Here is a 17,271-nt window from a genome sequence, read left to right as displayed (position 1 = left end):
GCGAAAAAGCCTTTCTTTTTGTTCTCATTGGCTTTTCCGCAAAAAAGCGGAAAAGCCTTTCTTTTTGTTCTCATTTTTTTCTTTCTTCTTCTTCTTCTTCTTCTTTTTGTCGCCTAAATCCCATAGACTTTGTACACGTTTTTTCTCATTGCCACTTTTGGTATTAATCTTCGTCTTACATCATTCAAATTAAGCATAGTCATAGTCCTTATAGCAGAGATGTGCCCCGAAGAGTGACGTCATGGTGACGTCATCGACTAATTTATTACGGATTTTTGAATATTTAATTTTTCCCATTGACTTTGTACACAGAAAATTAAAAAAAAATTGTTGCTTTTCAAAGGGCATTTTCGACTCTTTGCCAGTTATTCATTAACACCACTCTCTGTCCAAGCAAAGACCCTAATTCAAACAACATTGTGGAATGATGACGTCATGATGACGTCATCCTGTGTTTATTTATAGGCAATTAAATTGTGACACTTTTAATATTTAAAAATGCATAAGAAATCAACCGTACGCGTCCGCAGCATTCTGTGTTCTGTTTGCAAACAGACATACAGCTCTAGTTAGCTGTTCCCAATTTCAATTGGGAACAGCTCTTGTTTTCGTTAAAGGTTTTTTTTTTCCTTTTTTTTTTTTTCTTCTTTTTCTTTTTCCACTTTTCCCCATAGGTTTTGTATGGGGAAAAGTGGAAAAAGCTATATTGACAAATAATTATATTGCATTATTATTACTGTGCACTTAATTATTGTCATGTTATGACGTCATGAATATTTAATGAGGCAATCTTTACAGTCCTATAACTATAGAACCGTTTGACCGATTGATCTCAAACCTGGCAGGTATACACACTGGGAAGTGTTACAGATAAAAATTGGTATGTCCGGGTCATGTGACTTCTACTTCCGGTGTCACCGGAAGTGTTAATGTAAGACCCTAATTAGCATATCTAATGAATTAGAAATTTGATTGGGTTGACACCTTATATTAGTATTAAGCAACATTAAAGGATAAATATGTAGCATTATTATTAATGGGCAGTTTAATGTTTTTATGTTATGATGTCATGAATATTTAATGAGGCAATCTTTATAGTCCTTTAACTTTAAAACTATTCGACCGATTGATCTCAAACTTCGTAAATATATAGACAGGGAAGTGTTATGAATGAAAATGTGTATGTCAAGGTCATGTGACCCTTACTTCCGGTCTTTACTGGAAGTGCAATTATTTAAGATAATATTTTCTATTTGGAAAGTTAATTAGACAATCAAAAACAAGTTGGGAACAGCTCTGTGGTTGTTCAGTTACAACCACATCTAGTTTAAAATATGTTTATGTATTTTACACAAAATGAAATATGTAATTGAATCATTGGTGCAGGATTGGCACCTGCGACTTATTTTGTTTCGAAAATGTGATGGGGAATATGTGACAGAATACCTATAATGTTTTGTTGTTCGTGTTGTATATGCCTTTGTTTCTTTAGTGCAAAATTAGGTATGTCAAGTGCTTTGCTGTCTGGAACAGTAGTGCAGTTGTTAATCTTAATTCGCTTTGCTTTTATTATATAAACATCTATTATATTAACTAAATTAATTTTTTTTTAAATTATAGAAAGGTAAGTTACTCTTCTAATGGCAAGTATAAACTGTAAATTACTATTTGGATTTGTACTATTATGTCGCTGTTAATGACACAAACTTTGTATGTAAACTTGTTTTAACGTACGTGAATGTACAACTCTCCTGGTGCGCACCTCATTTTGGGGGTCCATGAAATAAAGTCGAGTATTGGTTGCATAAAATAGTTATGCATAAAACAAATCGGCACACTTTTGGGCCAAAAATTTGTAGTTTTTTCGCAATGAATTTTGTTGGCAATGATTTTGTAATTTCCCGCATTATTATGGCCTCTTAAGGTGTTGCTGCAATAACAATGCAATGATTTTGCATTTTGTACAGGTAGGTAAACATTTTTGATTAGCTGAATTAGCTTAATGAGCTAATTAGGCCACTTATGAATTTGAAATTTTGAGAAAATAAAGATTTCATTAACCATGGCATCCTTAAACCGCCTTTGTCAAAGTTCTTTTATAGCTTGCAACATGAATAGACCGTATGCGTTAAGGCGCAGTTAGAGGGCAATAATTTTGTATTGCGTATATATAATTATAATTAGTTAACATGTTGTGTATTCATTGTTGCTAGATTTAAAAAAAAACAGCCTCTCATGAGACACCTGCAACGCGTAAGGGATATAGGGACGTCTCTATTGTCCGAAGTACCATTGGTCCGAAGTCCCATTGGTTCGAAGTCCCATTGGTCCGAAGTCCCATTGGTCCGACGGCCCATTGCTCTATACGTTCCATTGGTATAAACGTCCCATTGGTCTGAAGTCCCATTGGTCCGACGTCTCATTGGTCCGAAGTCCCATTGGTCCCTTCCATTGGTCCAACGCCCCCATAGGATTAGGGTTAGGGTTAGGGTTAGGGTTGGGGTCAGTCAACCTGAACAAGTGGAACTACACAGTATTATGTTTCGGGACCAATGGGACTTCGGACCAATGGGACTTCGGACCAATGGGATTTCGGACCAATGGGACTTCGGTACTTCGGACTATTGAGACGTAACCAAGGGAGAAAGGGAGTGGATGACTTGTGATGGACTGGTGAGGACTTCTGACGGACTCGACTATAACACTGGTAGAATCATGTAGGCCTACCTCCATGGTAGAATCATGCTAAAACACAGTCAAACTCACACGCCAAATGAACGACGCTCGATTTCAAGTTAAGAGGTACCGACTTGTCAGACGATCCATTTAGTAAGTGACATGCCTCACAAAGAAGTAGAAGCGCTTAAATCTCGCCTGTATGGGAAATGCTGGATTGGGTTGAAAGTGCACCTGTATCACCGGTCACCAAACACCTGTAAAAAGCCTCTACATATATTTTGGCTCTATGAAAGTGCGTTCGATCGAGTGCATGTAGGCCTACACAAAATGTGATATTTTCAAGTTGTCTCAAAATAAGTAACTAAAGATTGTAAGTTATCACTTTTCACCGATGGGAAAATGTAAAATATCGAGAGAAAGTTGGCGTGGGGATCAGGAGTTTGGGACTTCATTATATTATGCTATATGAAGTAGGATGGGCGCCGCTGAAACAAAATACTCACACATAGAAAAATGTTCGGTTTTCAAGGGATTTTCGGTGGAGTTGAGAATTATGATATTAACAAGATGAAATTGCCGTTTGACCAAGGATTATTGTCCATGATTTAAAACAACACCCTACAATGCGTGGGTATGGGCTCCGTTCAAAAGGCCATTTTTTGGGGCGCATGAATTTCACTGCTCTGTTATATAGCATTTAATTAGTATGTAATCGGATTAGCTTTCTTTAACAACCGGGACGCTTATGCCTTCGCAACCACATGGCTGAATAGACCCTGGTATAGACAGGAGACTGGGCTCCATAATTAATTGGATGATATACAAATAATTCATGTTTGTGAGTGCAATGGTAAGAATAATTTCATGAGGTGACAGATGAAATGTTCCATTCTACGAGGCGAAGCCGAGTGGAATGGAATTTTCATCTGTCATCGAATGAAATTCTTCTTTCCATTGCACGAACGTGAAACATTCATTATTTGTATTATATACTCGACCGTGAAGCGCGTGGTATAATAACATGCCGGTATAAACTTTATTATACAGCTCTATGCTTGATTCCTGCAACCTCGGCCCCATTATAATTATATGCGTGTGCGTCGCTTCCAATTAATACCGACTTGAATAATCTGCAACCCTGCGTGCATATGGAAATGGAGCTTGCTACCAACATTGGACGGAGCACTCCGATTGGCTAAAAATGAGGAGGATGTGAAGTTTAATATATATATTTACATGTGCACGGAGCCCATAACATAAAAAAACCACATTTCCAGTCGTTTTAGCCAAACACAAACATGTACATGCCGTTAGACGCGTGTTTCGGACAACTGGTATGTTGCAGGATCACTTCCGCGAACAGATGGAGACTGGATCCTTTCGCCGGCTACATGTCATGATTTAACAAAACAGATTCCGGACGGAACAGCCACAAACAATGGCAATTTCGTGGAAGAACATGTTTTAATTTTTTTTACAGCTAGGAAATGTAAACCTCTGCCACAGTGACTGGTGACCGTGTAAATGAAAACTACATGAACTTCCGTACAGGAAGCCTGCGTGCTTCGATGATCTGCACATTTTCCAGGATGACAACGGTACCATGAAGTATTATCCTCATCTTGACTAGATAATAACAAGTTGGGTTTCGCTTCGACGGGCAGTATTACAATTCCCAGCGCTGCAGCAAGATGCACGCACTTTCGTTGTTCTGCTCTGCTCTCATCTTGGCTGTGATGAGGCTGGGGTGCGATGCAGTCACGACCCTGCCGCCGACTCAAACTCCGCCGACAGTCCAGTCTACACCAGGCAAGTGTAGTATATATGTTTTTTTTATGCAGGTTACAATACAAAATATCTTTCCGGACGGCTATACAGTCATTTTTTGGCAGTGGTCGAAATATTGTACAACTTTTTTTTTTAATTGAAACACTACACTACTTTTTTACGGGTTCGAATCTCACCCAGGGCGACGATGATTTTGTGGATTCGACTCGCATCACCTGACTTTGTTTATGCCTGGAATATTCAGTACTGGTTTTTGCCCTTCAACGACGTTGTTTTTATTGATTTATTTTAGTTTATTGTGTATTTAACACTGTATACTCGGAGTTATCCTGAGTGATTGTGAGAGGGGAAAAAACACACAAACGGGACTAGAACCCACGCCCTTGCTGACGTGTAATACCAGTCAACCACTGAGCTTCTATGCTGGGACCTGGCTGGTTCGAATCTGATATAGCTAGGGGTACTGAACGTCCGCAACCAAACTATTCATGAGATGGAATACCCTGAATATTTCGGTTTTTTGTGCCGCCAAAGGTAATAGTGTGACGGCGAAGGCAGGGCGGGCAAACTATGATGTGGAACATTCCTCCATTTTTGTGTGTATATGTATTCCCAATAATTTCTAACAAAATTGGTTTACAGTTGAACTTTCATTAAAATATAAATATACAAATAAATATTAACAAATAGCCTAATGTTCAATTTTTGGCGATTCGTAACTTTAACGAATATAGCACAAAACGGAGCATCGGTTTAATCAGTTGCCTTCTACTATAATTAACGTTCGACTATATTTTATTGTTATTTGCAAATGAAATTGATCGACAGCTTCATAATTTTTGTACTATTAATATTTCATAAAACACTAATGGTAATACCTGCATGCGTATAATTGTATATGCGCCATTTACGCGCCACTTTCCGGGATGTAGGACAATGATTAGGCCTACTCATGTTTGGAAAACACAACATTACGGCAAACGCACAATACGGCAAACGCACGATGTGCGCGTTTTACTGAAAAAGTGGTCTCCATGAGGCCGAGGGCTCCTTTAGTATGAACTTGACTGTTCATTTTGCTCATGATTTATGATTGAAACAAATTATTCATTTATTGAACTAAAATCACATGTAATTAATACAGTAAAACGTCACAATATGACTCGCACATCTGTATGTAACGGGGTTGATATAGCTCTATGATATTTTATTCCAAATGTACAACACGCGACACACTAGGTCAGGGCACCAAATGCGAGATGCAAGATGATCCTCTGTACATACCGGTGAGAAGAAAAACCGCTGAGAATTATTGTACTAAAAAAGAAAGAAAAGAAACCAAGAAGTTTAATATGGACCATATCCGGTGATCGGGTTGTGGAGAAGAATGGAGCAGGCCGCGCTCGGCCGGCCGGGCGCATGCAGTGGAAGTCCATTCAGCTATTATCATGCACGGAGGGTTTGCGCGGCGGATGTGTCACGTACCAATTTAACACGTGCTGCTCACATAATGAATTTTGCACGTCTACATAGCGATGGCGATAATTGCTGAATGCCCTTTAGTTTTTCCAGTCGTAGTTTTCGTTGAAGTTCGCTATTAATAGCCGTTTTTCACGTTCAGGTCATATTTATTAAGCCTTAGTGTAGCCCATAGAGCTGTATATTTAATTGTACAGCTCTATGGTGTGGCACCACTTTACCCATACTTCACGAGTGGGCCTACAATTTACGGGCAGATGCGAGTTCCGTCAAAACACAATGAAACATATTGTGTAGCATTTAACTCTGTCCTCTATTTCTACTAATTTCATACAGAGTATGTTGAGCCTATCATTGTGACAAATTGCCCAGTGGATGGTTCCAGCTTGAAGATTCCATTCATCCGACAAACGCCAGGCGACGGATTGGGGATAAGTCTTACAGCCGAGGGACCGACGACACGGGTCACACGAGTACCTGGCGATGATGAGAATTTCGATGTCGGTGTCACTCCAGTTGTGTACACATTTACTGACGAGTCCAATCCAACGAACACTGCAACATGCACTTTCAATGTCACCATAATTCCACGTGAGTATAGACCGCTTGCAGACGCGTTTGATAATCGACGCGCGAAGGCGCGCGACGCCATGTTGTGGGACAGGCGTATATCTATCCACGCACATTTTGTCCCATAACATGGCGTCGCTCACCTTAGCGCGTCAATTATCGAACGCGTCTGCAAGCGGTCTATATGGTAGATCAACTTCACTTGTGTTAAAAAGGGAATATTTGAAATCATAACAAAGATCGCATGCTGGGACAGTTTTAATTTTTGGCTATTTACTATAGGTTTCACATGTAAATGTGACACCAAATGGTGTCTCCATTACGCAATCATGCATAAGTGTTATTTTTAGTCTAATCAAGTTATTTTCACAATATTGATGCGTTATCCTAGCTGGGTAAGACAAAAATGCATTTTGAAATAAAACACACCACATTGAGCATGAATTATCACAAAAATAGCAGAACATTTATTTGGTGTCCCCTCTTTACACATGAAATGGTGAATGGGTTTTGACATTATTTTGGCATTTCTGGAGAAAAACAATGTTTGATTTTGGCTACAAAATTGAATTAGTAATGTCATGAAATATCTTATAAGTTATACTGAAAATATTAAACCCTGTCAATCAATTCTTCCATTTTGGGGTCAAAGTGTCACAAGTTGGCACCCTAATCTACGGAATAAGCTGTGTTGAAGGAGTTTCCCCCCCCCCCCCCAAATATCTTGGCAATGCCAAATCCTATGCTCGCGTGAATTCACACTAAAGCTTCATTTAAGTAAGTACTTAGCATAAGTTGTGTAATGGATTTTTTAAAGAGGATATATTTCTAGTGTTTCTACGAGACTCGGAAGCGTGGCGTTGTTATTGACGCGACGTTTACAAGTTTAACGTCTTCCCAGTTCAGTCATGTTTGATTACCTGTGGAAATACCTATTTTGATCACTTTAGGTTAAAATGTTAAAAATTAGTGACGGGAATAAGGGCTTTTATTGGCAATGCAGCTCTTTGATTGGTGGGCAGTCCTGGTTGAATTAGTTGTATTTGAATATTTCTGATATAAACTGATTTTAGAACTTGCCATATCTGTGTTCAAATTTTGAGACTGTATGCTCATTCTTTGAAAGACATGAGTAGGGGGAGGGGAGGGGAGGGGACGGAAGGAGTACAAATTCAATGTAATGTTTTGAATTTGGGCGACCCCCCCCCCCCCCCCCGTATACGCCAATAGTGCTGTCATGTATACTGTGCCCTTTTCAGGTGATTTGGTTCTGTGCATTGTACATTTGAACGAACCAATAAAATGGCTTTCTGAAAACCCTGATAGGGCTGATATTCATCTCCGAGTCACTAGTATCACCTGTTATACACCTGTTCAAATGACAGGGCGAGATTTTGCAAGATTTTTCGGTCTGGATTTTTCCTGATTTCAGGATTTTGAATGAATCCCGTTGTAAATCTGAAGTTCAGAAATCTTTCCGTAAATGTGTTCTTACCTATGAAAATGTAAAAGAAGGGGGCATTATAAGGGGGTGCCTTCAGGCAAATTTAAACATATACCACAGACCCTACGTTGCTCTGGGGCTCTTGGCGACCCGCAAACCCTGTGCCGATTATTTCAGGATATTTTCATTTTCCCCGAATCTCAGCCCTGAATGAGCATCAACCATCTTATCCCCTCATCATTCAATGCTTTTGCCTATTAATCTCTCCCGTCCAACATACAGAATGTGGCAGTTCTGGTCAGACCTTGTGCTTCGGTAGATCACTAAGTGCTGGCGATGTTTGTGTAGCAACGATGACTCTTTGCGACTCTCCAAATGGAGCGGGCTACTTAGAAAATCCTGACTACTCTGGTGACAGTTGCAGAGGTAGGACTGGACTGGATTTACGGGGGGAGGCCTTTAGACTTGTGGAAGATAATGAAATTTTGTGAGAGGAAGGCGACTTGGCTAGGTGTGAAAACAAAACCAGTAACAGACAGTGTAGTGGTCGAGTCTCCAACGTCGAGTCGGAGTCTCGAGTCACAAGCCTCGAGTCCGAGTCTCGAGTCACAAGCCTCGAGTCTGAGTTCGAGTCCGAGTCACGAGTCACTTGTTCTTAGTTGTTCACCAAACTAATCAAAATATTTTAAATAATTTCTAAGGAAAAACCTAGTGTAAACAGTGTACCTTGTATGTGTACATGTTGTTTAGACCCAAAATGTGTTTTCCTTTTAATTCTCATCCCTAAAAAACCTCTTCCGTGATACCGGACACTTTGTAGCATGAAACCGGGGCCTGATGCCCTTCATGCAGGCGCTAGGTGTGCGTGCGCGGCCCCTGGATACGATTTTCCGCGGTGCCGTGTTTTGTCTAATGAGTTAAAAAGAATGCTACGTTCGTCGCACAAATACATAACGTTATGTTTTTTCTTTTAATGAAAAAAACGTGACTCGAGTCACGAGTCACGCGTCACCTAGCCTTTCACCAAGGCCATCGTGCTTAACTTGCCCACATTCAAAGCAGCGAAAACGCGAAGCGACTGGAGATGAAGACCGCACATGCGAGTGGCAAAGCCACGAGGGCCTTTTGCAACTTGTCAAGAAATTCTTATGTTTTTCTTTATAATCTCGATTTTTGCTACCCCAAAAGGGTAGCAAAATTCCAACCAATCACCAGCCTTTTCGTGCGTGCGTGGCTACTACCCGGACGCGCGCGTCGACGCGCCCGGATGCTTGCACAAAATTTAAAAACAAAAAATACGAATCTAGTTTTCCACGAGATCATGACCGCGTAATTGTTCTTGCATTGTTTTATTTTAACTTTACTTATAAAGGTATTTCAAGAAATTATTTGAGGGTATGAACTTATTTTTCATCTGAACTTACAGTAATTTGCTCTTACGTTTTCCTTACTCACCCTTCTTTAAAAATGGAAGCGACTAGGCAAAATCCGCGTTGTGATTGGTTAACCTTCAGCACGCTTCTTATTAGCATAAAAACTATGAATAATTCAACAAAATCAAGTTGCAAAAGGCCTCGTGGCGTTGCCACTCGTGCATGCTGACTTAATCTTTGCTCAAGTCGCTTCGGATCTTCGCAACTCCGCCGCTCTAAGCCACGATGGCCTGGGCGAAAGGCTACGCGTCACCAAGCTCGAGTCCGAGTCATCATGGTCGAGCGCGAGTCTTTGTCCAATGTGACTCGATCGAGTCGAGTCCGCGTCACGAAAAATGTGACTTGAGTCCAACTCGAGTCCGAGTCCTGGACTCGAGTCCTTCAACACTGGTGAATATGCAACTTTTCCTCGGATGCGCTGATTTAATTGATTTTTTTTTACTCCTCATGACTGCCAACACAAATTGAAAAACACTGTGCAAAGTCTTGTGGTTTGTAATTTCCTCGTTTTTTCCTAAATTCCCAGTTGCATGCCTGACAGTAACAAACAAGTTGGAATTCATGAGTTTTTAAATATTCCAAGAAGCATTCTCTTCAAAAGTCATGTTCAGCGGGCCCATTCCCTTACCTCAGACTTGGGGTGGGGGATGTGCTGGAGGGGGGTGATGTGGGGGGGGGGGGGGACAGTTTCCAGAATGGATTCTGGTTGGAAACTTTGGATATGACTTGTCATGGACTTTACAAAGCTATTGCTGAAGGTTTTTTTTTCAATTTTACTTTCCAAATTACATTTGTAACTATTTTATCGGAGAAAGTTGCTAGCCATTTTTGCTTCTTTTCATTTAATTTCAAAACATTTATTTTGTCTTAATGGCAATAACTGCCCCAAACCAGTGGCACTGTATTGTTGAATGGATTCATCAAGGAGTAACAAAGGTAGTTCATGTGGTTATGGAGTAATATGATACGCCTGTCAATTGTTTCTCACACCGCTCCCATCCCCCCGGGCTGCCCCACCCAAGATGTGGGGATTGTCACTTTTGAAGTGACAAACTCCCTACCCCTCGGGCAAAATTGAAGTGACAATCCCCGACCATGCCCTGACATGCATACGTGGGGCGCACTAGTGATTGCCTTTCCCTGTAGTATACCAATGGTAACAATGTAATTTGAATGACCGAAATCCCCACCCTGGGGCATATAGAAGTTACCATATCCCGAACGTTTGATAGGCGCGTAAGGAATATAAATGCCAATACAGAACTTTTACAAGCATATAGCTTGTATACGAGGCATGATGCAGTTACAAAGGGAAACAAGTCAGGTGTGTTTACAAACACAAATGCCCCGCAACCGTGACTGTTCCCATGACATAACACACTCTTTTAACATCAACTTATGTACCTTGGTCACATGGAATGTTCATTGACAGCATAGTGTTTTCTGTAGGTTTTATATGAAATAATCTCTAATCGTTATGATCTCAGAATAAATACAAGATTTCTATTGTTTTAGCCACTGTGACCTTGACCCTTGACCTTTCGACCCCCAATGTGATAGGCCTATTTGGATTACCAAGAACGATCCACAAGCCAAATTTGAAGTTCACATGTAAAGTATTTCTCAAGTTATCGCGCTGAAAAAATTCTTTTGTTTTAGCCACTGTGACCTTGACCCTTGACCTTTTGGCCCCAAATGCAATAGGCTTCTTAGGATAACAATCCACAAACCAAATTTGAAGTTCATATGTAAAGTATTTTTCAAGTTATCGTGATGACAAAATTTCTTTTGTTTTAGTCACTGTGACCTTGACCTTTCGGCCCCAAATACAATAGGTTTCTTAGGATTTCCAAGAACAATACACAAACCAAATTTGAAGTTCATATGTGTGCGTGTTCAATAGTTGCACAATAAAAGCAGTTCGACCGAGGACTAACACAAGGCATACCATATTTCTGAGGACTTCCATGCGATCAACCTTGCGAAGACAAACGTAAGCACTATGCAAACAATTATTATTTTAAAGGATTAAAAGTATGTCTAGTAAATGAATAACAGTTTTCATGGTTTTACTAACTGTTTCAGAAGTACACATTGGAAATTCAATAACGCGTACACCGACAAATAGCCACGTTCACCGAAATCCCAATATCACCACACTCAAAACTTTGTCAAAATGGTAGAGGTTAAGTTCCGGTGTGTTTTTGGATTCGTGCCAACTTGTCAGCATGTTTCAATCTTGCGGAACGGCTGGTCTCTGTGTTGTGTATTTATGGTGGGGATAGTATTGCCTTTTAAATTCCATATCAACACTAAAATGTTTTCAAGAACATATTATCATCTTAATTTCCACGAATTGAAGTGTTTGAAACCATTTGGATTGCAATTAATTTCTTTAAATTAAATTCAGACTGTTTCATCATCTTTTAAAAGCACAAACATTTCTTTTAGCATCTTGTCAGTTCTTTTAACTTGTTTAAAAAGTCAAGTTATCCTTTATTGCATGCTTAAACATGGCTTTTGTATGCATTTCATGGCCCAGTGAGATTTCCTTTTAACTGGTGGGGCTACCCTTGTAAATAAAATGAATCAAATAAATGAATACAAAATAAACACTGCTCAAATTTAATGAAACTCTCGCAACTTTATTTAAAAAAAGAATCCTTTTTAACACCGTCCAATTCTTACATCCAATGGAAATTGCCTAGAGTCATGTCTGCCTATCGTACCAATTCACACTTTCCAAGTACGAACCCTTCACGACTTTGAGAAAGTGACCAACGCATTATGAGAAGCTGACCATGTCTTTCATAGTACGGCAGATTTGTGATGGAATTGTTCACTTTTATGATAAAGACATGGAATTTGGCACCCAGTCAGAGTACATCTATTTCATGGGAGAGATATTTGGCTACAGAGCCATGCAGATTTGTACTTTGAAAAAAATATATATATAGGATAACAAGCAATTTTCAAAATGGCTACCTTTGCTTTTTATTCTAGCTATATTTTTTCAAAGGACAAATATGCGATGGCTCTATAGCCAAATATCTCTCCCATGATACTCTGACTGTGTGCCAAGTTTCACGCCTTCACCATAAAAGTGAACAATTTCCATTAAATTGAGAATTGATCTCCCTGACTATCATGCAAACATTACACATGTACTGGTAGTCCAAAGCAATCATATTACAGACTCGTGAACCATATAAAAGCAAACGAATCATTTGCCATGTTAATTTAAAAAAAAGAAAAAAAGAGGCTACTGTATATAATATAGATACGTCATGTTGTGGCAAGATGACAGCATTTTGGCAAGGAAAAAAAAATAGATTTGCCAATATTTCAGTGCTACAAATATTCACCACCAGTTCAAATAACTAAATATTGCACATAAAATAGTCTTCAAGACTGCAGCCTCCTGAGTCATGCATGAATTGTGACAGTGTTCATTAAATATTTTCAGTGACTACGAGTACTGCTTAAGTCTGAGCAAATTAGAATAATAACGAAAAATTGCAGGGCAATTACATAAAGGTGTGTTTGTTGGAATGAAATTTGCCCTGCCTTACAACTGGCATTAACATTCAATTGTTAAATCATTTTCAAATACATTGCAATAGAGACGGCATCATTCCCTTTGGCAATTAACTTGTCAAAATACATCCCCAACATCTACATGTAACTGATCAGAGCCAACTTACATACATGTAGAGGTATTTAAAAGGTTATTCAATTGTCAACCCGGATTATATTTATTTTTCTCAGGATGTGCTCGCTCGAACTGCCAGCATTAAAAGCTGCTGTTTGAATATCAACAATTAAATGCCATCGACGTCATATAGCAATGTAAAACACAAATACATTACATTAAAGTACATGTATCTATCCACAAAACTGCTGTATTCCCTAGGCTGTGTCAATTTTGGCACAATGGATTACCACAAAAAAGTACTCAAATGTTTCTGCTATAAAGTGAACTCTTGCTGAGGACCAGCCAAATCTAAGGCTCACAAAATGATGTTTTACATTGAAGACATTTCCAACACAAACTTCTTCCATGTTAAGCCGTGTTAAATCATCCAAGTGTACAAATTCAAGCAACTTTACTTTATAATCAGTGAGGAGCATAATTCCTTTAGTGTACTTGCCACAATGAAGTTTCCCCCAACATCTTACAGATCAGAGCCCTGTTGCCTAGAGTTTTTAAATGGTTAGTTGGAGTTGTTTACATGGACAGGACCCACACTGGAGATTGCTATCTTATGATCTAAACTTTAGATCAGCTGATCAGATGCACATTGTTTCAAATCGAAATATGCTAACTGGGAAATCGGTGTTGTGGTTTGTGTTCTAAAGACGCCAGGACTCAAGTGTAGCATTCACTGAGAGACGTTTATTAACAGCCCGTAATAACATCATAGAATACGGATACGGTGGCCGCGTAATGCCACTCCATAACATCCCCTTCCTTAAGATAAGGAACAGTCTTTTGTTGTTGCTGAACTTTCACTTGAGACTGAGTGTAAACTGTGGTCTGTTGCAGTGGTAATCAAGAACGCTAAACTTTTGCGAATAACTCAGCAAACATTATGAACGCTTTAACACTAGAACGTATTTGGAACAGCTCTAAACCTTTAACACTACTTAGTAATAAGGTTAGTTTAAGAACAACTTAAGTAAAAGCAACTTTAACCAATAAACTGCATGCAAGCATAGTCTATGCCACTCCAGAACAGTTTGTGTCAACTAATTCAATTTAGAACTTGCAATGTTTCCCCAGGTGTACCCGATTAGTATGCTTTTATCCTCAAATTGTTGCCAATTTAACTGTCAGCATTAAAATATGCTGCTAAAACATCAACAATTAATAATCAACAATTAATAATCAACAACTTCAACTGTCTAAATGTACGCCTTTCTTAATATTTATGCAGACAACATACTTTAAGGGCCAAATAGAGACTATGAGCGGAACATTTTTACGATATCGGTGAAAAACTGCACTGGTCTAAAGTGTGCTGCAAAAAGTTGATTTCTCCACCAGATATCAGTTTCCATGGCAAAGACCACACGAGACAAAGGACCCCTGTTTAAGGTAGATTATAGTTTTACGGACAAATAACTATAGGATTACGACCACCGTATGCAGTCGGCAGTACAGCGGCATGGCACACAGATGTGCTTGAAAGATTGAACCAAATATCTTCACTTGATCAGTGCGCCGCACAAGTTCACGACGACACACGAAACAGCTTTGCGTCTTCACTTCAGGCTCATCTGGATGATGCTGCTTCAGATGCCGAGGCAACTTAGGAGTTGGTTCCACACAAAAATGCTTCTTGTCCCACTTTCTACCATCACAATTGTTGGTGGTTAAGACAGTAACATTAGGTAGTGATGAGGTGCTTGTGATACGGGCATCTTGCAGCTGATTGCTTGTCTCCTCATCCTCAGGACTTGTCCCGCTACATGTACTTGAACCATCCTCTGACTGAACATCACCTGGCACCGGACCAATCCCCTCAGAATTGTTGATGGCCTTGCTGTAATTGGTTGCATGCAGTCTGCAGTGCAGTGGCATGGCACACAGCTATGCATAGCTTGTTTGGGAAATCCCAGTGCCTATGCTCATTGGGAATTCAACAAAGAGGAAGGGCTACCTCTAGTTTTTGTCCAGCTGTCTGAGCATGGTAGAGGCCTTGTGATTCAGAATCAGCACAGCCAACAAAATCACATTATTTTCAGTTTTGTTCTATTTTGCTTCATAAATCATTCACAAAGCAAAGGACTGAACAGAACAAAACGGGGGGGGGGGGAACCTGAAGATTTCTTTGGCTGTCTTGATGCCAAAAAGTATGGCCTCCGCCATGCTCTGACTGCTGGACAAAAACTAGATGTGCCTCCAGCTGTATTTGTCAAATACCCACCCACGGAAGGACAAGGCGGAAACAGTATGCCCCTTCGGCTTCGCCGCGGGGCATAAAAATGGAAAATCTATATTTACAAGGTCTGCCATTTATCAATCCTCAGCACTTGGCATTTCCTCTTCTCTTTGAATCTTCATAAATAGATAAGATTTGTGGACGTGGGGATGCGAACCTTCTGCGTTCCTGCACAGACTCCCACGAGTGGGACAATGCCATGGCAACGGATTACCCAGAAGGAGCTATCAGTTTCATTTCTAGATTTGCTGTGCCAGCGATCAGTCAGGATTCAATTCATCTAACTGCGGTGAGTTTCTTTCTATTTCACTTTGATCTAGACTATCATCATCATCTTGATGACATCTGTGCGCGTGCGGTGCACAGGCGTTGCTCAGTGACTACAATCATAACGTGTTAATTGTTCTTTTCCACTGTTCTGCATTTTCAGTGGTTTGGTGTAGCTGGTTCGAGCCAATACCAGCCATCCTCAGGTCATCAGTAAGTTGTTGTTGGTCAGGTTCGCGTAAGTGCGCCACCACTACGGTACGGTTCTGTAGGTTGATTATTTTTGTCCAGGAGCAATGAGAGTGGTACACCTTTGCTGGGTTGCATGTCCAGTCAGTTGAAGCCGCTGTTTGTGCAGTGTTGTTGATGCTGGTGGGACCTTACTTCAGCGATTAAGTTTAACAACATTTGTGACGCGCTCAGGGTATCTGACATTCAGTGCGTGACGCAGCAGAGCTCGATGTGACGCGTCGATGGTTTCTCTAGACTATAAGGGCCGTTGGAATGACTTCCAGAAAAGAAATAACCCCTCCCCCTCCCCCCCCCCCCCAAATGTTTATTTTTGACAAATAATTTATAATAATGAATCAAGTACATATAAATCATGTCTGCTCTGAAAGCCTACTTATTACACATTTTTACACATTTACTAACAATGAGCAGATTCCGTGATCTCCAAGAAAAGTTCTTTGACTTTGGGCAAGCTGTTGATGGCTCAGAGATGAAACTTTTCAGATTTTAATAAAAAAAAAACCCTGACTTAACCCTAAAAGGGCTGGGGTGGGGATATTTCCAACACAAAGCAGAATTACCATTCGTTCATATGAATAATTAATTAGCCATAATTCCGAAACCCTTTTACCTAAGGTCATGACATTTCTTGGGTATGTTCATGATAAGTTGTTCTTTGCATGTACCAGGTTTCATAATTGTTCAGCACTTAATGGCCGAGATTTAAAGGGTTGGAATTCCCCCCCCCCAGCTGTGCGATGGTCAAAATAACCTGGCCCTTTTAGGGTTAAAGTGATGACAAATTTGACGTTGTTTATGTCCAACAGGTACGTGTATCATGGGGCCAGTTTGATGAGTTGTATTCACCGGAAATAACTAGCAATAAACGGGGTGCCTTGATCTTTGTGAACATATCCACACCCGTCCAAAACTCTGTAGAAACTTTTTGGGTAAGTTTTAACCATTTGTTTTAATCAACTGTATCTTTCATGCATGTAATATCGGCCAGAAGAAATGTGTTTCCTGATTTTCACAAAAAAGGGGGAAAAAATGTTTAGAAAAAAAAATAATGAACTTGATTAAGCACCATCGATATATCGCTATTACTCAATTATTCGATTATTCGATATTATTTTTACATCAATATTGCCGATAGAATTTTGTAATCATATTGAAATATCAAACATTTTGTTATTAAGATATGATATAGAAAATATATGAAATGTGTCAGATTATCGTCAAAATAAATCTATGTTTTAATGTTTGCTGTATAATGAAAAAAAAGTCGGCGGCAACTTGTGCTTGTGACTGGAAATAGATACATCGGGAAATGCAATGCTATGTGCTCTGCTTTCACTGGGATTCGTGGTCTCCCCAATGTAAAACCTCAAAAGAAACTGCCCGTTCTCAATTCTCAGTGCTGAGATTTGTTTAA

The 17,271-nt window shown here is 39.7% G+C and overlaps 1 protein-coding gene across 2 annotated transcripts in view; it reads left to right on the top strand.

The window, feature by feature from the left end:
* The first annotated feature begins 6,283 nt into the window (after positions 1-6,283).
* Positions 6,284-17,271, top strand: part of LOC119726730 — a 43,194-nt gene continuing 32,206 nt past the window's right edge. For both annotated transcript variants that reach the window (XM_038198556.1, XM_038198555.1), the window contains exons 1-4: positions 6,284-6,537; positions 8,243-8,386; positions 15,467-15,627; positions 16,664-16,786. In XM_038198556.1, coding sequence (XP_038054484.1) covers positions 8,314-8,386; positions 15,467-15,627; positions 16,664-16,786 — 357 coding nt within the window. In that variant the 5' untranslated portion in view covers positions 6,284-6,537; positions 8,243-8,313. The remainder of the gene's footprint in view (positions 6,538-8,242; positions 8,387-15,466; positions 15,628-16,663; positions 16,787-17,271) is intronic.

This window comes from Patiria miniata, unplaced genomic scaffold (genome assembly GCF_015706575.1).
Source record: "Patiria miniata isolate m_02_andy unplaced genomic scaffold, ASM1570657v1 HiC_scaffold_2, whole genome shotgun sequence".
Taxonomy (NCBI): domain Eukaryota; kingdom Metazoa; phylum Echinodermata; class Asteroidea; order Valvatida; family Asterinidae; genus Patiria; species Patiria miniata.
Note: the sequence above shows the minus strand (reverse complement) of the source record. Positions and strands in the feature narration are given on the sequence as shown.